The sequence below is a fragment of the Castanea sativa genome, chromosome 1, assembly GCF_040712315.1.
Source record: "Castanea sativa cultivar Marrone di Chiusa Pesio chromosome 1, ASM4071231v1".
NCBI lineage: Eukaryota > Viridiplantae > Streptophyta > Magnoliopsida > Fagales > Fagaceae > Castanea > Castanea sativa.
In genome coordinates this window covers 22,698,893-22,723,158 of record NC_134013.1, presented here as the reverse complement: position 1 = coordinate 22,723,158, position 24,266 = coordinate 22,698,893, and the positions used below count along the sequence as shown (strand labels likewise).

The following is a 24,266-nucleotide window of genomic DNA, read 5'->3' as shown; positions in this document are numbered from 1 at the left end:
TAATTTAATAATACACACAACCATAGTTATAAACTCGGACTCAACATTAACCCGATTTATAAGCTGGATCATTAGGTCAATTAATGGGTCATCAGTTAAACTGTAAGGTCACATAAAAAAATTAAATATATATAAAATTAAGTTTGAAAAATCATAACCTGAATATGTAAATTTAAAAAAAGAAAGAAAAAAAAAAAGACATGTGCCTAAATTAAACTTGCTATTATAATTCAAAATCAATGTTTTATAAGCAATAGCAATAAAAATTCTATAAAATTCACAAGGAAAATAAACGAATGTCATAAGATTGCAACAAAGTCTTTGCTAAATAAAATCTTGTTACATGTCTTAAAATTATTTATATTAAATAAATAAAAAGAAAAATCTCAAACTCTTGTTTAAATTACCATATTATCGCACATTTAAATAATAATAATAAAAGTCAATAAAGTGAACCTATTAATGTAATTTTACTCAATTCACAAACCTAACCAGGTTAATAAACCTAACCGGGTTATACGAGTTGCTTAAAACTTACCGAGTTACACTGGTTTTAACCAAGTCATGTACTGTTCCAATCCAATTGATCACTCGGCCCAGTCTACGCGCTAGGTCACTGATCCAACCGGCTAGGCCGAGCCAAGTTTAATAGCATTGCACCCAACATTCCAATTCTTATTTTTACATACAACCCAATAAAATAATATAAACTACATAATAAAATAATATAAACTATTCTTTTGTCTCTTCTCTCTCTCTCTCCACTATGAGAACAAAAAATATTATTTAATTTTTAGCAACTTGCTACAGTAAGTTGATATTAAACACCGTTTTACAAGTTTGTATAATTTTTTACATATGACAACCCGAATGTTGCATGTTTTTAAGGGTTTGGCCGTTTAGGTTGTAAAATAGCAATTTAGGGGGTTTTACACCCCAATGCTAATGCTAAGTGGAACCGCTTGTACCTCCCAAAATCAAGAGGAATTGGTTTCCTCAGATATGCAAAAGTAACATTATTGGCAACATAGGGTAGGTATTTGTTGCAAAACATGAATTCCTTACTCTCTTTTTTTTTTTTTTGGTAAACTGGAATTGCATTAAACAAAACTAAGAGGGAACAAAAGAAACAGGGCACAGCCTGTTGGAGTACAATCCTTGGCAGTCAGCCTCAAGACACCCTATCAAGTCCACAAGCGGACATGAGTGAGTAACAAAGTCCAGAGATTGGTTTAGGCCAATGTTTGCTAATTTATCGGCACACTTGTTTGCTTCGCGGTAGATGTGCCTGATGGAGAGTCGCTAGATCCGACTAGCCAACTGTCTGCAATCATCGAACAGAGGGGAAATCACTGAATTATCATAGGTTGGGTTGTTAAAGGCATTTACCAAAGCCTTAGCATCAATTTCAACAATAATATCACTCAGGTTCATTGGGTTGCACAGCAAAAGCCCATCGCGAAGTGCCCAGTCCTCTGCCATAAAACTGTTTGTGCTTCCTATCCTTTTGGAAAATCCAATAACCCAATTTCCTAGCTCATCTCTAATCAAGCCACCTCCCCCTGCCAAACTCAATGTTATGCTAGCAGCGCCGTCCGTGTTTAGCTTCAACCTGCCCTTTCCAGGCCTTTCCCATCTGATCTGATTCATGGACAGCCTTCTGCAACTGTTCGGATGGGACACACAATGGATGAACTCCATTGCTTGCATAATTATTTGCTTGACAAGCGAAGGGTTGTTTCTTCTATTATTGAAAACAGTTTGGTTACGCTGCTTCCAGACTGGCCAAATAGCAAATGGGAATAGAACGTACCAGGGAATGTTTTTGGGATTTTGGGTTGACTTCAAAGTAGCATTAACCTTCAACCAGGTCCGAAAGTCTTGGTCAAAGAAAGCATTGTTAGAGCTTTGTACTCCAAGTTGCTGCCAGATGGTTTGGACATTACTACAATCGCGCAAGGCATGCATAATTGTTTCAGTCTCTGACTGATAGAGGGGGCAAGTAGTATCAATAGGGATACCTCTTCTAGCCAGACACTCCTTCACCCCAATACCATAGTGAAAGCATCTCCATATAAACATCTGGATCCTAGGCAAGGTGTGGAGTTTCCAAATCCATATTCCTGATGAATTTCCTATATTTCCCGGGTTGGTGGCTAGGAGATAGGCGCTTTTCATATCAAACCCACCTTTGGCCGAGTGTTTCCAGGCCATTTTGTCCCCGTTCCTTACAACTATTGGAGTAGGAACAACTTGGATTACCTCTTTAATCTCAGGAGGAACATAAAAAGGAATGGCTGCCCAATTCCAACCACAAGGACCTATAACATCTTTAATGGTGAGATTGGAGGCTTCTAGAGTGAGAGGGCCTTGAACCAAGGACCTGATAGGCCCGGGGTCTGACCAGCAGTCATTCCAGAAGCTTAGAGAACTATTATAACCCGGGATCCACCTGATTCCTTGCTTGAATATGTCTTCTCCTTTTTTCAACCCTTGCTAAGTAGCTGAGCTTGGAAGCTTTGCTGCATTTCTAGAATTAATTCTCTGTTGAGTACAGTATTTGAACTTAAGAACTTTAGCCCACGTAGAGTTCTTTTCCGAGTGAAATCTCCAATTAAGCTTCGCAAGAAGGGCCGTATTTCTGCCTTTAGCTGATTGAAGACCCAATCCTCCTACCTCCTTAGGTTTGGTGACAATATCTCAATTTACCCAATGCATTTTCCTGATATGGCTATTCGACCCCCAAAGGAAGTTCCTATTGACACGATCAATACCCTCAAGAATTTTGTTGGGAAGGAGAGTGTGCTGCATTACATGGCTAGGGATGGCAGAGGAGGAAGCTTGAACAAGGACCATTCTGCCCGCCATTGAAAGCAGATTTGCCTTCCATCCAGCAAGTTTTTTTTTTTTACTCGATCTAAGACAAAGTCAAAATCATGTGTCCGATTACCGGGGTGCTTTAGGGGGAAACCCAAGTACTTACCTAGATTGGTCGTTGAATCAAAGCCAAGTAAGTTTGTCAAGTAGTCCTTTAAGTCAGCATCTACATTTGGAGAGAAGAAAACACGAGTTTTAGAAGCACTGACTTTCTGACCTGACTTAGCACAAAACTTCTGAAGCACATCATTAACAGCAATGCAGTTTTCCATATCAGCATTAGCAAATAGAACCAGATCATCGGCAAAAAACAGATGAGAAAAAGCTGGGCCACTTCTTGAGGCTTTAATAGGATTCCACAACCTGGCATTGCATTTCTCTTCAATCAAATACCCTAGATACTCCATGCACAAAATAAAGAGATAGGGGGAGAGGGGGTCTCCTTGCCTGATACCTCTTGAGGGGGAGAAAGTCTCAAGGCAGCCCCCATTAAAAAGGATAGATGTCGAGACTGAGGACACACAGCTCATGATGAGCTTAATAAGATTCTGAGGAAAGTTGAACTTAACTAGCATCTCTCTAATAAAGCTCCATTCAATCTTATCATAAGCCTTCTCCAAGTCAACCTTAATAGCCATTGCACCTTTATTTCCTTTCATTTTACCTATGGTGTGCACTAACTCCTGCACTATGATGGCATTGTCTGCCCCTCTCCTCCCTGGTATAAAAGCAGTTTGGTAGGGGGAAATGAGAGAATCCAAGTGGGGCCTAAGTCAGGCAACAATGACCTTGGAGATGATTTTGTAGACGGAATTACAGAGGCTAATAGGTCTATAATTCCTGATAGACTCCGGCCCTTGAATTTTAGGAATGAGAACAATATGGGTCTTGTTAAGATAATCAGGAACCTTCCTTGTGCGGAAAACATTTTTGACTTCCTTTCTCACTGAATCTCCCACAAGCAGCCAGAATCTCTGAAAGAACCCCACATGAAGCCCGTTAGGACCCAGAGCTTTATAGGGCTGCATGGACCACAGAGCTTCCTTTATTTCCTCAGGGGTAATCATAGAATCTATAGCAAGTTTAGCTTCTTCCGAAAGTTGCACTTGCCAGTGATCAATTGGAAAAGGGGTCCAGGGCACCTCTAACTGAGAGGTGGTGTATAAATCTATAAACCCCATTCTGAAATGCTCCATAACTTCTCTTGCCTCAGTTAACCACTCCCCCCTATCATTTTTAACTGAGGCAATAAGGTTCCTCTTCCTTCTCGCAAGCGTGGATATGTGGTAGAAGGAGGTGTTATGATCCCCTTGTATCATCCAGTTCAGTCTGGATTTTAGCATCCACAGGCCCGCTCTTGATCTAGAATTTCTTCGAGATCTTTTTGCAGCCGACTCTCCAAATTAATAAGGAATATGCTAGGCTTATTCGACAGCGCTTTTTGGGCCCCATAAATCCTGGCCATAATTCTTTTCTTCTTATGAAATATGTTTCCAAAATGACATCTATTCCACTCAGTAGCCTCCTTTGAAAACCCCTCTATGGAATTAGCTAAACTCCGGTTGTTGCCCCAAGCCTTTGAGACTACATTAGGGAATGTCATATCTGATAACCAGAACTCCAGAAATCTGAATGGCCTAGTAAGGTGCACTGTTCTAACCGGGCAAGCTTCTAAAAGAATCGAATAATGGTCCGAATGACATCTGGGCAAGTGGGTAACCTTAGCATCCGGATAAAGAGCGCACCACTCCGGATTCATAAAAATCCTGTCAATCCTTTCCAGGATGAGATTATTGATATCCCTTTTATTTTTCCAAGTATACCTTGGACCAGAAAACCCCAAATCCACCATATTACATCTGTCAAGACAATCTTTGAAATCTAGAGAGCGCCTAATACTGACTCCTCTGCCTCTAAACTTATCTTCGTCAACTAAGGGCTCATTAAAATCCCCTACCATGATCCAAGGCATTCTATGAAGCTCTGCAACCTTGGTTAGATTTTCCCATAAAATGCATCTCTCCTCACTCCTAGGACTAGCATAGATAGCAAACAGAAGCCAAGCAAAATTTGAGAAACGTACCTTAACTTCGACATGAATCTCTTGCTCAGTATTTGCAAGTGCCTCCACTTCCACCTTGTCAGAGTTCCAAAGCAGCCAGAGACCTCCGACATACCCAATAGTTTCTGTATGTAAAGCTCCGTCAAACGGAAGTCGATCAGTAGTCTCCTTTGCCCTCCTGCCACCCAATTTGGTCTCCATGACTATCATGATTGCCGGGTCATGGTTTTGCACAAGATCGTGAATTTAGACCCTGAAAGGTAGGTTTCAGGGCTCCTCTGCAATTCCAAGCTATGACATTCATGGCAAAAAATGATGGAGAAAATTGGGCACTCATCAAACAGCGGGAACAGCTCCGCTGACTTCCTTAGAATCCATCTGATCTTCTTCATCATACTGAGTGTCACTCCCTTCTTTGAATTCAGTGTCGCACAAAACTTCACAACTCCCACCTCCCAAATTCGGGCAACTAGCAGAAGATTGATCACCATGGTCAGTCTGAGAGCTTGGGTAGGTTCGGGGTGGCACCAAATCTCCATTATCACTGTGACAATGGGTTTGTCTTTGGCCACGTATCTCTCGATTATGGCTCTTAGAGGTCTGATCTCGCATAGACTTGGGTTTGATGTAGTTGGAGGCCAGGTCTACCTCAATACCTTCCTTATCTCCTCCGGCGGTGACTTATTTGCTTGCAAAACCCACGATGGTTTTTGGGTCAGCCCCCACACCCATCTTGACTTTGGGCAAGGCCGTGAACTCAAAGTTGGCATCAACGGGTTGGTTGGATCCATTAAGGGTTGAGTGTGCAAGTTGTGTCGAGGAAGAAGATAGGTGTGTAAACACACCTTTTAGATTATGTTCAACGGCGCAGGTAGGGACAGGGGAGGGAAGACTCCTAGCAAATGCTTTTTTGCCTTTCACCGAGCATGGGAATGATTTGCCTAAGAGGGTTGAAGAACCTGATTTGGGCCCATGGGCCTTGCCGCAATCATGGTGTCTAAAGGCACTTGAAAAAGAGAGTCTTCTTTGGATGGACTTGAGAGCAAGTTTTCTCCTTCACCTTGGGCTTGGCCCACCTTCCCATTTTTTTCCTGGACCACTGTCTTGTGCATAAAAATTCCATGTTGTTCATTCTGGCTTCGCGATAGGCTACCAACGAATATATTAAACCCATGCATGTTATTTTGATTGTAGTGGAGTGACGAAGTCCAGGCTGGAGTACCTGATCCCTCCTTGTTTTGACCTGTCTTTGGACTTTTATGCCCGTTTTTTTTCCTGCGCACTACCATCCAAGGACCGTACTGTCCTTCTTCCTGCTCAACCTCCCTCACACTAATCGTGTCCTTACTGGCTGATGTGCAGGGATCGTCATGCGTTTCGTGTGTGTTCACTGCCTGTCCTTGCTGTCTTTGTTGATCCTCCTTCGTCGTGGGTGGTGGTTCCGTGCCCTTACGGATAGTGTTGGGGCAATTCCCCGCTATATGTCTGACTCTACCGCAGGAGAAGCACAACCTTTGAATGCCTTCATACGTCCCCCCTTGCTCAAATCGGTCTATAAGGATGGAATTGATCAGAGGTTTGTTAAGGTTGATCTGAATACACAATCTAGCATACTTGCCTCTGGCCTCCATAGCCGTTTGAGAATCAATTCTTAAAACCTTTACAATGGAATTTCCAATTTGTTTAAGCACCTCAGTTTCATAGAGTTCGATGGGTAGTTCATTAGCCGAACCCACACCACAACCAGGGAAACATTGGCCGTAGATGGCTTAAAAAATGGTTCCCATGGTCTCAAGGAGAGGAAGTGGTCTCCGATGAACCAGGGGCCCTTCTGAATCACATTATCGAGGTCCTCCTTGGAGTAGAGTCTTACGAGGAAGAAACCACAGGTGAGGTCTACGCAATCCATTTTGCCTGTCGGTCTCCACAGCTAAAGCAACTTGCTTTGTAAATAGCTAAATCCTACAGTTCTACCAACCAACTTAATGATAATGGCCTTGGACCAAGCCCCCCTGATGCGTTTCTTGGTCTCTCTAGATAGCTTGACCACCACCCTTCCTGGACCTACAAAATCTCTGTTCTCCTCATTCTCTTCCTCTGCCTCCATATCCTCTTCCATCTAGTCAGTCAGGTCGAAAGCTTCAGCATAAGCACCCGGTATTTCCCCTATAAGTTTGTCTTTGAAGGAAGCTCTAGTCTGAGGTTCAGGGCGGAGTTTGTCTATGGGGGAATCTTCCTCCCTGCTAGCACCGTTGAACTCAGCATGGTGTATATCCTTTACCTTCTTATTACTTCGAGCTAGCTCTGCTTCCTCCTCTCTAGAGAGCATTCGTGGTTTCATCATGTAGGATGATATTTTTTGCCCGAATTCCTTACTCTTCCTCTTCCGTGTGATGAAATCAAATTACCTCCCTGATTGCTATTTTATGGAGGCTAGGGTGACAAAGAAATGCATCATATGCTTAGCAGAGTATTCTAAAAGGCAGCCCAGGTCCTTGAAATGAGGGTGAGATGACAAGTTAGTAATGGGCAGAAATTTAGGATTTGGGAGGATAGGTGGCTGCCAACCCCATCCACATACAAAAGTAGTGAGTCCTATGGTTTCTCATGGTGGAGGACGTGTGTTGATAATCTCCCAACCAAAACTTATCTCTTGAAGCATAGAGTATTCCCTGCTAGAAGATGTGAGATGGGTGGGAAGGGAGGAGACAGTGCTCTATGCGATTTGGCTATAGAACAGCAAAGCTAATCTGGAGTGGCAATGAGCTACCCTTAACAAAGCTTGCCCCGGCTCATTCCTACTTCACAGAATTGCTTGGTGCGATTATGAAATCAATGTTGTTGTCCTTCTGGTACTGGTTTATTGAAATACCGGTTGCTACTCCACCATGGATGGTACAAGCTTAACTATGAAGTTTATCAGCAGTCAAGGTTGAGCATGATGAGGTTGGGTGCTATTGTGGTGCATGACTCTGACGGACAAGTAGTTGCAGCCATGGTGTTGCAGTAGGGGTATGGGGAACACATAAATATAGTGCTGGAGTTGCTGCAACATGTGGCCGATTTTGGTGAAAATTGTTTTGAAGGCTCTGAGAACAGGTTCTAAGGGAGTTGCACAACCAAGCTCCCTCCTTATCCATGCAGGGCCATCTCGTGGAAAACATCAAGCAGCCTAAATGGTTTCCATGGTTTGTTTGGGGCCGAAAAGTTCAAAGTAGCTCTGGCTTTAGCAACATACATTTTTTCAACAGTGTTCTTATTTACGTGTGGAGTGTCCTTTATTTTTAGGAACCTGGTGACCTCTGATTTACCAAACCTGTAATGGAGTTGTGTTCAGTTCTATTGATAAAAAAACAAGAAATCAACAAACAAAACACACACACACACACACACACACACAGCTTAACACTACAAAGACTATTGGATTGATACAATAGTGTTGGGAGGTTTTTACACCTTGAGGAATTTTGCTTTTGCATGACATTAACAGAATCACGTCTTCTAGAGCATTTTAAAAGAGTGCATTTAAAACCTGTCGACATTTGTTTGCCTTCTCTTACAAAACTGGCAATATCTTGAATCGGTAATAGGCTTCTGACTTCCCCTCCAGGTCATTGCCATAGAAGGATGGGATAAAGTTGGGTTGCTACCTAGGTCCTAATAATTTCAAAGTTGTCGCATCATTTGACTATCAAGTTGATCACATCACATATCTAGAAAGTTAGTTATGGGTATATGCGTCCTTGGATGGAAATATCTGCATCTGTTCAACTAATGGTTTGGCAAATAGATATCGGAGTAAGGGGGCAACCACTGCTATACTTAAACTGTTACCCAACAATGCATACCTGCAGCAAAAGAAACTGAATCATTACATATTAACTTAAGACAATCTAAATCATTACCTATTTAACTCAACGCAATCTTCTATAATTAATCTGTTTAGAGGTAGTAGCTGATTTCGTAGAAAGCAGATGCAGTTCCAGAAGTGAAATAATAGCTAATTTCATTTTTCCACCACCTAAAAAAATAGAAAAGAAATCTATGATGTGCATATAGTATGTATAAACATACCGTTGTCTAAGGCTTATCTGCTGCGGGAAGTGAAAATCTTCCGGAAAAGAATGTAGATTAGCAACCTAATTGTTTGGGGTTGGGGGACCTCTGTCAGTATTAGTGAAAAAAATAAAAATTGAAGAGAGAGAGAGCAGAATGCACATACCTCCCTTGGAGTAAAAAATCTAAGGCACTGCTCCTTCAATGGGGATGCTTTGCCTTTCTTCTTTGGCTGCATTTGCACAATTTATACAAGTCATGGCTACAGAAAGACGTGGAAAGATCCTATTTGAAGACCCCAGCGAAAAAAAAAAGGGTAGGAAAATCGAGAAATATGACTTTTCTTGCATGGTAAAATTTGACACAAACAGCCTTATGTCAATATCTAACCCAACATTTTAAAACCATAGCATGATGTTGATGCCTAAATTGACTATTTGGATCAATCTAACTCAGCTGGGTCAAAATGAAAACACTAACAATACCATTAAATATTTAATATCAGAGGTGTTTGAATAATATAAACAGCAAGCTTAATTTTTTATTTTTTATTTTTTTCCTGAAAAAAGCAATTGGGTTCTTTTTTTTTTTTTTTAACAAGCCATCCAATTAGCTTAACTTGTAGTCCCGGTCGGTTCTAAGCATGTGATTCTGAACCTAACCACAGATTCAAGAAATCCTACCTGGACAGTAGCCAAAAGTGAGCCAGTCCCCTTCACATACCGATAATAACTTTTAGTAAAACAACAGCAACGCTTTGAATCAGGATAAACAATATCTAAAGTCTGTTAAGGATATCTAGAGAGAGAGATTCAGTCAATACAAAACATAGTAAATCAGGGACGTCAATGATGACAAGCAAAAGAAATTAAGGATACCCATAGCACTTCCCCACCGCTCTATCAAGCTTAATGGAACAATGTACCGGTCTAAAGAGCTACCAACGAGCTCATTCCCCTTATCATTTTTCTCAAGATCTCCAAAAGCTTCAGTAGAAACATGGGTGGTGTCCAGACAACCAGATTCAGTATCCGATTGGTTGCTATGACTTTCGAATTCAAGAAATTTCTGTACTGGCTCACACGACTGAAGCAATCTATCCCAGTTCTCTTGTGATTGATCATGTTCATCGGCCACTGTGGTATCATCATGCCCAAATAATGGGATTGGAGACCAAAGCAGCTTGTTATTCAGGAAATGATTTTGAAAACAAGAAGGTTTTCTTTTTGCCTGAAACACAAATCAATTACAATTCTTAACAAAAAGAGTTACCAAATTCTGAATAACTTGAGATCTTATATAATAAATAGAAACATAATCTATAAGTGTGATTAGCCACCCATCAATGTTGAAACCAAAGCTACTACAGTCAGATTGAAAATTAATAAATATATCAACCCCATCACCAGCCATCTACAACAATATCACCTTTACAGAATAAGTGGAAAGGTGCCTCCACCTCAGTTTTTAAGAAAAAACATTGCTTGGCCAAAATGCCTAAGAATATAAGAATCCATTTCGTAAACCTCATTAGCATGAAAATAGGAAACCAAAGGTCCCTCCTAGAGCGACCTTCTTTGTATGGACTGCAGCACTGGGTAAAATTTTGACAATTGACAATTTAAGGAGGAAAAAGGTATGGACTACAGACTGGTGTTATATGTGTAAATGTAATAGTGAATCTGTTGATCACCTATTGTTGCATTGCCCTACTGCTTCAGATCTGTGGTCCATGTTTTTGGGTTTGTTTGGAGTATATCGGGTGATGCCAAAATCTGTTGTTGACTTACTAGCTTGTAGGCAAGGTTGGTTTGGTCGTCATTGGAATGATTGCATTTGGATGGTTATCCTTATCCCCCATTGTTTGATGTAAATACATTTGGATGGAAAGAAATAGCAGAAGTTTTGAAGATACATAAAGAACCATGCCTAAACTCAAGTTATTCTTTTTTAGAACTTTATTGGACTGGCTGTCAGCTTTGAGGAGTCTTTCTTTATTTTATGTTGTTGATTTACAAGATTTATGTAATTTTTGTAACTAATTGTTTACCCCAGTATACTTCCAGTTCTTGTATACTTGGGTGACTTTTTTTTTTTTATATCAATATTTCTTTATTACCTATAAAAAAAGGGAGTAACAGAAAATCAATTACTGGACAATTATTTACCTACCTATCTATGTTTGGAAATCTTAGAAAGGAAATAGTTTACTTCTCCAACTAAAATCAAGCTACCAAAGCTTGACTTCAACTATCCAGGATATGGTTGGCAGATAATTTTTGGATGCCAATGAACTATGGCTCAAATGGCACTTCATCCCTCAATAGAGAATGAAGAGGAAGCGAGGTCATTGGTTCAAGACCGACTGGTTGCTTGCTTTTTGTAACTCCTACAAATCAAAAAAGAAAAAGAATAATTATATATGTGTGTGTGTGTGTATCATTTTTTAGATTCTGTTCTTCCAAGGGCAATTTTGAGTCTTTATGCCCAAAATTATTGTCCTAGATTTCAGATATTAAGGACCTGTTTGGTTGGTTAGTTTGAGTAATGTTGTTTGGGTGTTTTTGATATACATGTGGGTGAAAAAGTGTGTTGAAATGTGTGTAAGGTTGTTTAAAATGTGAAAACGTTGGTTAGAACTAAACAACCAAACAGGCCCTAACATTAGAGTAACCAAACCGAGTTCATTGTAATTTTAAGACAACTATTAGTAAAATCTCAATATGGCTCAAAACTGACAAGAATTGAGCGATGATGATCAGGAGGTGGGCTTGGAAGCAGCCATTCTGGTACTTGATTAGACAGGGGGGGGAGGGTGTTTCATGTTGCCCTATACTTTCGTCATTTTGAATGGGAATAGGTACAACCCAATTCATCCGATTACTACAGGGAGGAACCCCCAACTCTAGCTAAGAAGCACTCTCCATCCACTTCCCCTTTGCTGAAGGGTTTTTTTTTTTTTTTTGGATGAGTAACAAGTTTTATTATGTCAAAAAAAGATATAGCCCAAGTACACATGAAGTGCACAATAGGTTCTCCCACAATTAAAGTTTAAACTCTAAAATTTCAATGATCAACCAAATCTAATAAGTTTGAAAAAGGAACAATCCTGACACAACCATCCACTCAAAGAAGGATCTGAGAAATACCAACTTCAAATCTATTAGTCTATTCGCATTCCTGAAAGCTTCTAGAATTCATTTCCTGCCAAATGCACCACATTAAAAAATGATGAATAGCCTTCTGAATTTCGATGCACTGATGTCAACCAAATCTAGCAAAGGCTCATTAACCAGTGTTGGTGACCTGGTCCCATCTAAATGACGTCCTAGGAGGGTTGGCTTGGTGGTCCTACTGTTTAAGTGGCTCACAAAATTTGAACCCATGCACATGCACTTGGTAGCAAAGTTTTAAATTTTGCTTTGGTAAGCATTTTGCTTTACCTATTGAAATGGAATATTTCGGCACACATCAATCCAAATACACACGCCATGACAACTTGCTCATTCATTCTCCCTCCCTCTCTCTACTTATAAAATTAATACTTAAGTCTTTAACCAGAGAGAGAGAACGAGAGAGGATACCAGGCAAAAATAACGAGGCCTAGAATATGGGACACCAAATTGCAAAGGACTCAAAATAAACTCCTGTATAACAAAGTTTGTCTTTTCCAATATCTCAATCAATTTTGTGTGAGTATCAGATGTCTGCAACCAAAAACAAAAAGTACAAAATAAGTAAGGGAAAAAATTTATGGAGTAGAAAAGAACAAATGTTTGCAACCAAGTGAAGAAATTAAAAATTCACATATTGAGCAGAATTATGAAGAACAAACCTCAAATCCAACAACATTTTCCACAAATAACATGCTTGGAGGCTGAGAAGTATGTGGTATAAGTTCAAGAATCTTGAGAAAAGAAAATGCCCTAGCATCACCAGAGTGCTTCTGGAGACCTAATGGTACGATGTCTTGTGAAACTATTGACCAATTAATAAAATAATCTATAAAACAAGAAGCAAAAATGATTCACCTTGTCGAGTGTAGGGTTGGCAAGGAGGAGAAAGAAGCCATGCATGTGCCCCATAGCTGTCGAGATCAGCAGCAGTCAGGCTCTGAATATTTCCCTATGTCAATCAACATATTTGAAACAAGAGAAACTTTGTCACTTCAGAGAATTCTATGTCTTGACAAACCAATGATACTAAAAAGGGTGCAGTTTAAAGGCAAACTCCAAACTTTTGGCAACCAGAAATTAAGAAATCCCCATTTCTGAGCAGCTCAAAGCACAGATATTTTTTTGATAAGTCCAAGAATTGATTAAAAAAGGTTGTAGCCAGTGCACAAAGTTCCACTTTTTGCAAGTTTTGGAAGAACTCATGGTACGCAACCTTACCCCCAATTTGTCTTGGAGAGGCTGGTTTCCAGACTCAAACTCACAACCTATCACTTTTGGCGGAAGGCACTTGCCATCGCACCAAGGCCCAACCTCTAAAGCACATATTTAAACAGCTTGAAAAATGATTGACAGGAAATAGTAAAATTCATTTTCTTCAATGACTTATAAGCCTGACACCAATTACTCAAAATCGGGTGGTGATATATATCAACTACTAACCAGGACAAAGTGTAAACAACCAAAATTTTGCAGAAAAAACTCAATTAACCTCAATGAGCATTAGACAGTATAATCAAAATGAATATTTTAACAAAGAAGTCTGCTGCACAAGATTATTACAGTTGTACACTGCAATTGTCCTTATAAAGCAGTGATATGCGAAGTGAAACAAGAATATTGAGTACGATATTAGAGTACCCATTTGATTATACTAATAAGTTATACTCCTGTAAGCAAAAAAAAAAAGTAGAAGCAGTGTTTTGCGAAGCAAACCTGATAGGGACGGTGACCAAAATTGTGTTGGTAAACATCGTTTGCTTTGTCATTTATATCAAAAGCTTCCACTACTTTTGCATTTACACCAGCCTTCTTTAGCGAGTACCTCTATAAATTTTACATTAAAACAAACAAAACAAAACATTAATCTTGATTTGAACAATTCATATAAATTTATATTAACATATAAAAGGGAGAAGAAACTTTTAGGGTATTACCATGCCACCAATACCACTGTAGAATTCGAGAACTTTCCATGGCTGCTCGACTTCTTCTTGCTTCTCAGAACCACCCAGGTCCGCCATGGTATCGTCTTCTCCGCCGACAGAGAGAGATACACAGGTTGCCTTCTAAACTTGTTAGGCTTTAATTTAATTTAGGCCTGTTTTCCTTTCCCAGACCCCTTCTTTGTGATTTCTCCTAAAACGGGCTGTCGTTTTCTCCCACTTGATCTTCTCAACAGAAGCCGTTTTAAGGGCTTCCCTAATTGGATTCCTCAATTTTTTTGTTCAAAAATGGCCAAAAATTGAACTAAAAGACAATTCGGTAAAAATACAACTTTAATTTTCACTAAAATGTTTAGGGTCACTCTCCTATTGATTTATCCACTTATAAATTAAATTTTCAAAATAATTAATTTTATCCCATAAATCTAAGGAAACAAAGTTTTCAAAATTTTTAAGGACAAAGTTTGGATTGTGTTCCACGTTCATGCGTTTGGCGTTTTTGGCCTTTTTTTTTTTTGTTGGATTAGCACTTAATGCACTGTTCATGGGACATAAACAGTGTATTAAGAGAAATGAACAGTGCTAAACAGTAACCCAGAAATTATTCTTATATTGTTTTCAGTTTTCAATAAAATAATCAGTATCCAAACACCCACAAAGTTATACTATCAAAAATTATGCAAATGTGTATAATTTTTACAAAATAAACCAATAATTGTCCTATTTTAATATTTTAAAAAAATAATTATCCAATTTTTAATTAGACTATAGCAATTTTATCCACAAAAAAAAGGTACATGATAAAATTTTAACTTATTATGATTGGTCCTACAAAAAAAAAAAACTTATTACAATTGAAATGTAATAAATTGTTTTTTTTTGAAACTGTAATAAAATAATGTTTAAACTAAAATGAAAGCGATATTATTAAGAGTATTATTGTATATAACTTATTGGAATTATTTATTTCTCCCAATAATAAGAACTTGGGTTCAAATCTCCCTCCCCACTTATTATAAACAAATATAAAATACACTTCGATAGTTTGGGGTTCTTTTGATTTTGATTCCTAAAGTTTCAAAATTTTGATTCACTCTCCTAAAGATAGGGGTCATTTGATTAGCAAGTATACAAGAGGTTCTAATTTCTATTTTTCCTTACATAAACAACCAACAATATCTACAAACTAACATCTCTAAATTTAACATAAATCTCCACAAAAAAGAAGAAGGTATGGTTCAAAAGCAGCACAAAATTAGTGTTCCTTGTTTTTGCCATTCCAAGTTTCTGACGTTATGTAGCAATAAATCAATAGTACACGAGTAGAATTCTTGGACAATATCAAGGAAGTCAATACCGTACCGGTTTGGCTAGCGGTACGATATATTTCGGATACCGGTCAATACCGGTGTACCATTTCGGATTTATCGCTATTTTTTTTACTATTTTATACGATATACAAAGTTATATTTCTAATAACTCAATATATCATTTTGGCAACTTTTTATATTTTTTTATGGAGTTATCAAGATATAAATATATAATAATGAGAAGACACTTACCTCAAATAAAATAAAATATTTAAATCATCTAATAATTTCAAAATTAAAATAATTATTTAATAATTTATAATTATAAGTATAAGTATATCTATTTCAAAAAAATAAAAAACTTTAAATATCATAGAAACATTAGTATTATAATATTTCACACAATTTTTATCACAACTCGTTATATGATAAGTTGTGAGAGGTGAAAAAATTTGTGGGTGTATGTAGGTTCACATTTTCATCACTTACAACTCTTTACACAACAAATTATGACAAAAATTGTTTAAAATGTTGTAATATTAGCATTCTTTTAAATATAAATTTGTTGCAATGCAATGACAATTCGGCAATACGTGTATATTATGTCACATCACATTGGGTCAAAAACCAAAGCTGAAAAGAACAACTGAATTCAGCTCATCCACACATTTCTTCTTCTTCTTTTTTTTTCTTTTTTTTTTTCCTCTTTTTTTCTCCACCACACCTTTCCATTAGCTCTATCTCCACTTTTCTTTTTTCTTTTGTTCTCTAGCACTCTCTGGACTTCACTTTCCTTTTTTTTTCCTTCTCTTCTCTTCTCTTCGTCTACTCCACCGGAGCTCTCCACATTTCTTTTTTCTTTTCTTCTCTTCGTCTACTCCACTGGAGCTCTCTTCACTTTTCTTTTTTCTTTTCTTCTCTTCCACTTCATCTCCAGCTCTTTTCGTCTACACCACCGCAGGTCCTCCTCCCCACCGAGGCTCAGATGGGTCAGTTTTGTTCTTTCTTTTTTCTTTTTTTTTGTTATAATTTGATTAGTTTTAAAATTGTGATTGGAGTTTATATTTTGATTGAGAGCTCTGTCAATTTTGTGCTTCACCATTGTTTTCTGATGAGAAGCAAATAGAGAGTTTTGTTCTTCATTTTCTCCTTCTCCTCTGTTTTCTGTCCTTGCAAATGAGAATTTTTGTGTTTCGGTCCGGTATCCATTTATCGGCCGAAACAGCCGGATTTCCCTAGTACAGCCGGTATGCAGCCGGTACGGCCGGTATTTTCTCCAGTACGAAACAGGGGTGTACTTGTACTGATTCATTGGCCAGCACGGTATATATCAGCCGTACCGGCCGGTACGGTACGGTATCACCCACACTGGACAATACACAAATTAATTAAAAATTACATGTAAAATAAAACATGTTACTAATATGTAATAAAAATTATTTATATATATATATATACACACAACTGAAACCTCTGAAATTCTCACAATTTTCCACATCAGCATTTTTTATCTATGTTTTTTAATTTGATTTAGGACTTTAAAGATGTATTCAAAGGCAAACACCTCCTCTCTCATATAGTTTTCTATTTTGTTTTGGACTCTTCCTTATCCCTTTCTCTAATTCTCTGGTCACTACATCACTATTAGGGTTTATTAAGAATTAAATTGAATACTACCACACAGTCCACACGATAGACTCACGCTCACTCCTGAACTTGTCAGTCACCAAACCATAGTCACTAGATCACATCGGTGGTATCATGCTGACATGAATATGTGTGTCGTAATATATGAGATATATGATCTGCTACTGTGTTCAGTCCTTTATTTTTACTTCGGTGTTAATTTGTGTTTTTGTACAATCCTAATTCAAAGGCACTGCAATTATTTTTATATGAGTTTGTTCTAAATATTCATATCATACGTGATTGGATATGCATGCTATCAATCATTTTGAGTATTGTGGGCTAGATCTGTGTGTTTCTTTTCTGGTTGATTTCATTGTGGTGTGCCGATAAGTCTTTACTCTTTTGTTTGATTTCCACATGACGTGATTGTTAGAGTGATGATTCTGTGTAGATACAAAATTTATAAATAAAAAAAAATTGTTTGTTTTGTTAAATCTAATGGACAATTGATGCTGTGAGTAAAATTGTCAAAACAAAAATCAATTGACTTTATAAAGTTTAAATTTTAAACTACAATCAGTAACTGATTAGATATTTAGAACTATGAATTTATGATTGCTAAGAAGTGTTTTTGTTAATATGAATTATCAATTTTTTTTGTTACATAGTCCTATTTTTTTTACTTTTTACTTTTGTTTTTATTTGCAGCTTTCTGAGGCATTGCACAAACAGCATGAAAATAGCTATCAATGCATTGTAAAGATGGTATGAAATAATCAATAAAGTTCATATCTTTCACGCTTGAATATAAGATTTCTTTATTTTTGCACTTTCTTATGGCGTTTTTCTTAGCTTTTACTTTGTATGGTGTGGCAAAAGAAATCAAGATGGTATTTTTGCACTAATTCGTTACTCTTTCTTTTGGCTTTTTAGAAGTTTAAACATCTAAATTTTGGGTTCATGTTTTGCAATATATGAAATTTTCTTGACAAATTTCAATTGCTATAGTCATGCATTGTTCTTTTGAGGTAACCTATTTTTCTCTTATATTTTTTTTTCTAATATTAGGAGCATTCCAAGTGCTTCTTAGATTAGTCGTCTTCTATCTCAATTAAAACTATATGGCCTTTCAACTGGTACATCCTTCTTCTTCTTTTTACATTCATATATTCTGAAATCTATTCTTTCCAATGCATTTATTTGTCTTCATTCTCTAACGAAGTCAATTTATTCATCTGATACTCCTTTTTGATGTTGTTCTTTTACAAGTTAAAATATTATAACTATTGCCTATAACACTAAATTAGCTTTTCCAATTCTCAAAAAAAAAAAAAAATTTCCAAAACCTATTGCTCTAATGACTCTTTTTGAGTGACAGTGTCATTTCTGAGTGTAAATAATTACTGTTTTCTATATAAAAACTTCTATAGTTTTTATTTTCTTATTTTTACGCTTTTTGGTTGCATTTTATATGGCAAGAAAAAACCTAGGATTTTGCAAATAAATTGAGCAATGGGAGGGATTATATTATATTAAAAAAATGATCGAGACTTTGATTTTCATTAAAGAAAGGATGCCATTGATAATAGACATGGCATGCCTAACATTATTGGTGTTAGTTTTATTTTATTTTTCCCTCTTAAATTGTAACTTATTTTTTCAAGTGATTATAACTTTAAGCTAATTTAAAATTTAAAATTTTTGTTCAACTAATCTGTGCATTGCACGGGTTAACAACTAGTTTTAATAATTAGTGAGTCATCTAGATAAATTAGAGCCTATTTGGCTTAGGGCAATTTTGAGTGATATCACTAAAAACTCATAAATCAGTTATGAAAAAATGTGGGACCCACACCAATTTTTTTGTTTGGCTTAGTTTCCTAATCTTGTTTTCATCACTCAAACTCAAAAATTTTGAGTGAGAGTGATGAAAACTGAAAACACCAAATTAGTGTTTTCAATTTTTAAGAATTGAGTTTCAGTGACATTTATGTAAAATTAAGCAAAGAATGGGACCACTCATATGTCTTGTCCCATCAAGTAACGTCTTCCTTCTCGTTCTTCTCTGTCTCTTCTCCTTCTTCTTCTTTTTTTTTTTTTCTTTTACCCTGAGCTCTCTCTTCTCTCCCCGTTCTTCTCTGTCTTTTCTCCTTCTTCTTTTTCTTTTACCCTGAGCTCTCTTTTCTCTCCTCGTTCTTCTTTGTCTCTTCTCCTTTTTTTTTTTTTCCTTTTACCTAGAGCTCTCTCTTCTCACTGACCTTTCATTGCTCCTCCACTAGCCGCCACCACCACACCAGTCGTCACCGTCACGAGCAACCACCAAATTAGTTCAAGCTCAACCCAGATCGGAACCACCAGATCGGTTCAAGCTCAGCCCAGATCGGAAGTTTGGGTTTGCTATGTTTGTGGTTTGGGTTTGTTATGCATGGGGACCTCGAGATCGAAGGCTTTGCTGGCGACATCAGCTCGTACTTCGCCAGAGCTCCATTTTTTTGGCTTCGGTTTTTTTTTTTTTTTGCTCTGCGTTATTCTTCTTCTTCTTCAACGATGTGGGATTTGGTTGTGGGTATCCTGTGCATTCTTTTGGATTTTTTGTGTGGCTGTTGGTGGTGTTGATGGTTGTGGAATTTGGGTTGTCGTTGGTGGTGGTGATGAAACTGGGTTTGGGTGTGGATTTCATGTTCTTCAGGTAGAGTTAAGTGGGTAAGGGAAGAAGACAATTGAAAAAGACTGATCGGTGGGCTCCATCATTTTGGCAAAAGGTGGACTTAATATTGAGATATATAACTGAGTTTTGTTAACAAACAAAAATTTGGGGGTTTTTGAGTGACAGTGGGTTTTGAGTTATGAGTTTTGAAAACTGAGTTAAGAAAACTGAGTAATAGGGAAACCGAATGGGCCCTTAATTGTCTTACTATTTAATTAGTTACATCTTACATGACAAAAATATATTAATTTTAGGTGTAAAAGTAAAACATACATAGAGTCACCTGCAGTAGGCATGACATGTAGTATGTTTTACAATATTAAAACACAAAATTATGATAGATGATCAAAATAAATATAAAAAAATTATTTTAAATCTCTTGAAATAATTTGTAATAGAACTATAGTCGAATTTAAATTTTTTAAAACTTAGGCAATTGATTTTTACCCAGAAAAAAAATATATGACGATATTAAATTTAAATTTAAATTTCTTAATTTTTTTTGTTAAAAAAATTTAATTGAAATAGAATTTAAAATTTCATTAAAATAATAATAGTACATAAGTTGGAGGAGATTAACAAAGATAACTTCCGCAACCAACCAGAGGATAAGCACAACAAAACTAAGGAATTATTGTATAGCCATCAATATGTATTTATTTATGAAATTCATCAAGTACCAACTATTACATGAGATGGAGTTCGTAGAGATAAAATGCAAAAGCATAATAAGTGCAGCAAAGCTATAGAGGGTAAAATTATTTATGGAATTCCATGACTGCAAAAAGAGTAAAAGCACAAAAAACAACTTGAAAGTTTGAAAATCCGGATTCCTTGCACAAAGCCTCATATTCTTTCTCAGTTCTCTCCTGGCCTTCAAGGTTCAACAACATGCTCATGTCAAGACGAGAGATATATTGAGAAGCTAAACTTGACTCTGTAGCTTCTGGCATGAGTAGTTCAATAATAACTAACTTCCCTTTATCTGGTAGTGCTTTATAGCATGTCCTCAAAAGTTTCTTGCAGTTTTCATCATTCCAGTCATGGAGTATATTCTACAAGTGAAAAAATGCAGACACAAAAATGATTACTTTTGAAAAAATTTACCCAAAAATTCTTTATCATCATCTACTTTAGACACAATATCCAAATTCTACCTTCATTATAATTGCATCCCCTTTAGGTACACTCTGAAACATATCTCCTCCCACGTGCTCAATACCTGCATAGAATATTTGTTGTGCTCTTCATTTAGGAAGAATCCTTGTGAACAGGACCAGCTTGATAAAAGCCTAAGACAATAATTTTAAGTAATATATATATATATATATATATATATATATATATATATATATATATATATATATATATAAAGAGAGAGAGAGAGACAGAGAGACAGAGAGTTTTGTATTCAAATCTTGCTAATATCTACGTTTCAATTGATTATATGATTAATTCACTTAAGTTTTCTTGTAATAAAGTTAATCTTAAGTGGGATTTCATAAATTTTAATTTTAAAATGCTTCAATATGTATAAACAATTGTAACAAGAGTTATCAATAAAACTGTGTTAGTGATAAATGCATTGGGAAAATATTTAATCTAATCTTTTTATATAATTCACTTCATCAATTAGATTTTTTTTCTAATATTTGTAAAACATCTTCAAAAACTTATAGTTTTTGAAATAAATATAAACCATCAAAATTTTCACCTAGATTTTTTTTATTATAATCAGTTTATTGCTAGTAATGAATTTCTCAAGATATCCTTTTGAGATTCAATTCATTCTTCTATTTTTCTTTTTATAATTCTCATATCCTGATGCTTATTTTTCAAGAAGTTTATTTTCAAAATAATATTTACAAATAAAAAAGGCCTATATAGAATATAAATTTATAAAATGACTAGAATAAAATAAAATTTAAAAAGTAAAATAATATAACATGACTTATCAAATGCAGTATTAGAATTTTATTTATCAATAGAATCACTCAATAACCTCAACCTTCACAAGATCCTTCCGTGACTTTCCCTTTGCACAAGCATAATAAGTTTCTTAACCCTCTAATAATACTTTTTTGTTATCATTTGATGAGATTTTACTTTTTAAAACTCATTTCACTCTTAGTTATTACTATCCCTTACCTGGCACCACTAGCATGTTGGGTTTCTTAACCCTCTAAGAAAACCTTTTTTGTGTTTTTTTTTCCACTTAAGTTTCTTAATCCTTACTAAAGGTTGTTGAATTGACAAATTCTCATATATAAAATGCTTGAGAGTCTAGACAAGAAAGAATCAGAGCTGCGGAATTAGCAGCATATTGCGATTGTCTATAAAAAAAAAGTTTCTTAATTCTCGAATAATTTTTTTATTTATTATAGTTTTATGAGATTTTGTTTTTTGCAGCCACTCTTTTTTTTTTTTTTCTTTTTTTTTGTGTGTGGAGATGGTTCGTGCATTATCACAATGAATGTTGAGATGCTACTTTGTGCATCAATGGTATTATCTATTGCAAAATAATAATAATAATATACACGTATGACAACAAAATTATAAAGTGCCAATCATAATAACAAAAATTATTGAATAAATGATGATTTTATACTTCAAAGTAAGAAAAAGATAATACATATTTAATAATTATAAGAACAACAACAATAACAAAATTGAGGACACTATATAAATAGTAGAGTAGGAATATAACTCTATCACAACCATGTAGCCTAATTTTTTTTTTTCTTTGTAATGTGCTAGGCTTTTATGCAATGGTAATGGAAACCTATAGAAGTGTCTTTATTATTATTATTATTATTTTTTTCTTCAGCAATATATTAGAATTTGATAAACGCGAGAAATTATTGTGTACTCTTGTAGTACCATAAGTATTCCATCCTCCCACATAAATAGTAGGTTCCACTAATTAAATTCATGGTGGAACCCACCATTTATATTTAGTGAAACTCACCATTTATATGAGATGGAAGAATACGCATTTATGGTACTCCGGGAGTACCTAATAATTTTCCGATATACGCTAGTTGCCGAGCCTTAATAGCCGTTCCTACCAAACAAAGATACTATAAGTTTAATAAGTAGGTGTTTAATGAATTATAAATAAATTTTATAGTAATATTATTAAGTAGATTAACCCTACTAAAGAAATTAAGAATTTTACCAGGATAAGATGGTGCGCTTTGTATCACATGAGGCAAGTCAAAGTTAATGCCTTTAATGGAAGGGTACTTGGAAATGACCATGCTTAGGGATTTCCCAGTTCCGCCCCCAACATCAACCAATGATGTTAGCCCCACAAAGCCTTGGTAACCCTCAAGAATTTTTGACAAGGCTATTGTGGAAAGACCAGTCATGCTCTTGTTGAACATTATGTTGAAAGCTGGATCCTTGTCCATATATTGGAACACGGACATTCCATGCGCTCTTTGAAATTGATTACCTCCTTCAAGAATGACATGCTTCATACGTAGGCTGCAACGTAGAGACAAAGCAGCTGATAACAGAAGGAAACACAATACACAAGTAATATTGATTGATCATATATATATATATATATATATATATATATCAACATATGGCAAATTGGCAATATATAATTCTTTTTTCCCAAATATATAATTTACTGTGTATTAACAAATAATATATATTTTTAATTTACAACAACATAATATATAAATAGTAACGCTATTCATAGCTACTCATAAAATTTGTCAACTTTGGATTAACATCACTTTTATTACACATCAATCACAATAATTTATATTATCAATTTTGAAAAATATTATGTCCCCATTATTATTGGTATTGGGATTCCTAACGGCATAAATAAGAAGTAACAGCCAGCAAAATCATTCAATTATGATGAAATGTTACTACCCTTTTTTGCATCAAACTTTTGCATTTATACAAAATCAAGGAGACTCGTGTATACCTGGCCTCCCAAAAGGCTCGGTGAGAACTGAAAGCTGCAAGAGAAGCCAGGGAACTTCCATCATCTTTTTCAACAAAGAAGTAAGAGGTTGGTGTGAGTCCATAAAGTCTCTCAACCCTACCATCTTCAAGTGTGCGGATAGAGCATGTCAAAAGGGAGTTACTAACAAGGACTCGCAACATGCGGTCCAACCTAGACGGTGTATCAGAATCAGAGTCCTTTGTTGGAAGCTGAGAAACAATTTCAGAAGTTGTGATACAAGCAGCAGGGCCTGCTCTAGCAATAATCCCAAACAGGTCTAGCTCAATGGTTGCATTTAGGACACAAGAAAACATTTGGGCACTGGAGACTAGGATAGCCTGGAGGCATGCCTTATCATTTTCACTAAGTGTGGGTGTAACTTTGTTTTCTAAGGAACCCATTTTAATTTGCTTCTTTCTCCCTTTTCGTTTTTCCCTCTCCTATAAATAGGCCTTGCAAGATATATATCTTGTGGCGTAGATTTAAAACCAATTTTTCTACAGCCATCCTTGTCGCATTATTAGAATGGCCATAGT

The 24,266-nt window shown here is 36.2% G+C and overlaps 4 protein-coding genes and 1 long non-coding RNA gene across 6 annotated transcripts; 1 reads left to right on the top strand and 4 right to left on the bottom strand.

Moving 5' to 3' along the window:
- Window positions 1–1,302: 1,302 nt before the first annotated feature.
- Window positions 1,303–4,196, bottom strand: LOC142622815 (uncharacterized). Its single transcript, XM_075796367.1, has 3 exons — window positions 3,695–4,196; window positions 2,984–3,595; window positions 1,303–2,399 (listed from the first exon to the last, which is right to left on the bottom strand). Exons 1-3 carry the CDS (start codon window positions 4,194–4,196, stop codon window positions 1,303–1,305), a joined length of 2,211 nt encoding a protein of 736 aa, XP_075652482.1.
- Window positions 4,197–4,213: 17 nt separating this feature from the next.
- On the bottom strand, window positions 4,214–5,140 carry LOC142622806 (uncharacterized). Its single transcript, XM_075796355.1, has one exon. It carries the CDS (start codon window positions 5,138–5,140, stop codon window positions 4,214–4,216), a length of 927 nt encoding a protein of 308 aa, XP_075652470.1.
- Window positions 5,141–8,341: 3,201 nt separating this feature from the next.
- On the bottom strand, window positions 8,342–14,304 carry LOC142626651 (tRNA (cytosine(38)-C(5))-methyltransferase 2). Of its 2 annotated transcripts, none has more exons than XM_075800366.1 (10): window positions 14,106–14,304; window positions 13,885–13,995; window positions 13,027–13,120; window positions 12,831–12,949; window positions 12,580–12,702; window positions 9,874–10,225; window positions 9,679–9,773; window positions 9,162–9,227; window positions 9,014–9,078; window positions 8,342–8,787 (listed from the first exon to the last, which is right to left on the bottom strand). In XM_075800366.1, exons 1-10 carry the CDS (start codon window positions 14,190–14,192, stop codon window positions 8,661–8,663), a joined length of 1,239 nt encoding a protein of 412 aa, XP_075656481.1. In that variant the 5' UTR covers window positions 14,193–14,304; the 3' UTR covers window positions 8,342–8,660. The 2 variants fall into 2 exon arrangements, with proteins under 2 accessions (XP_075656481.1, XP_075656486.1); XM_075800371.1 differs by having other exon boundaries at window positions 12,831–12,941; window positions 14,106–14,265.
- A 1,907-nt stretch (window positions 14,305–16,211) lies between these two features.
- On the top strand, window positions 16,212–18,389 carry LOC142622882 (uncharacterized). The gene is made up of 3 exons (XR_012841975.1): window positions 16,212–16,413; window positions 17,762–17,818; window positions 18,122–18,389. It is a non-coding gene; the product is annotated as an uncharacterized LOC142622882 (long non-coding RNA).
- Window positions 18,390–20,391: 2,002 nt separating this feature from the next.
- On the bottom strand, window positions 20,392–24,266 carry LOC142644135 (caffeic acid 3-O-methyltransferase 1-like). Its single transcript, XM_075818815.1, has 4 exons — window positions 23,710–24,266; window positions 22,939–23,249; window positions 20,918–20,982; window positions 20,392–20,815 (listed from the first exon to the last, which is right to left on the bottom strand). The coding sequence occupies exons 1-4, from the start codon at window positions 24,129–24,131 to the stop codon at window positions 20,519–20,521; spliced, it is 1,095 nt and encodes a 364-aa protein (XP_075674930.1). The 5' UTR covers window positions 24,132–24,266; the 3' UTR covers window positions 20,392–20,518.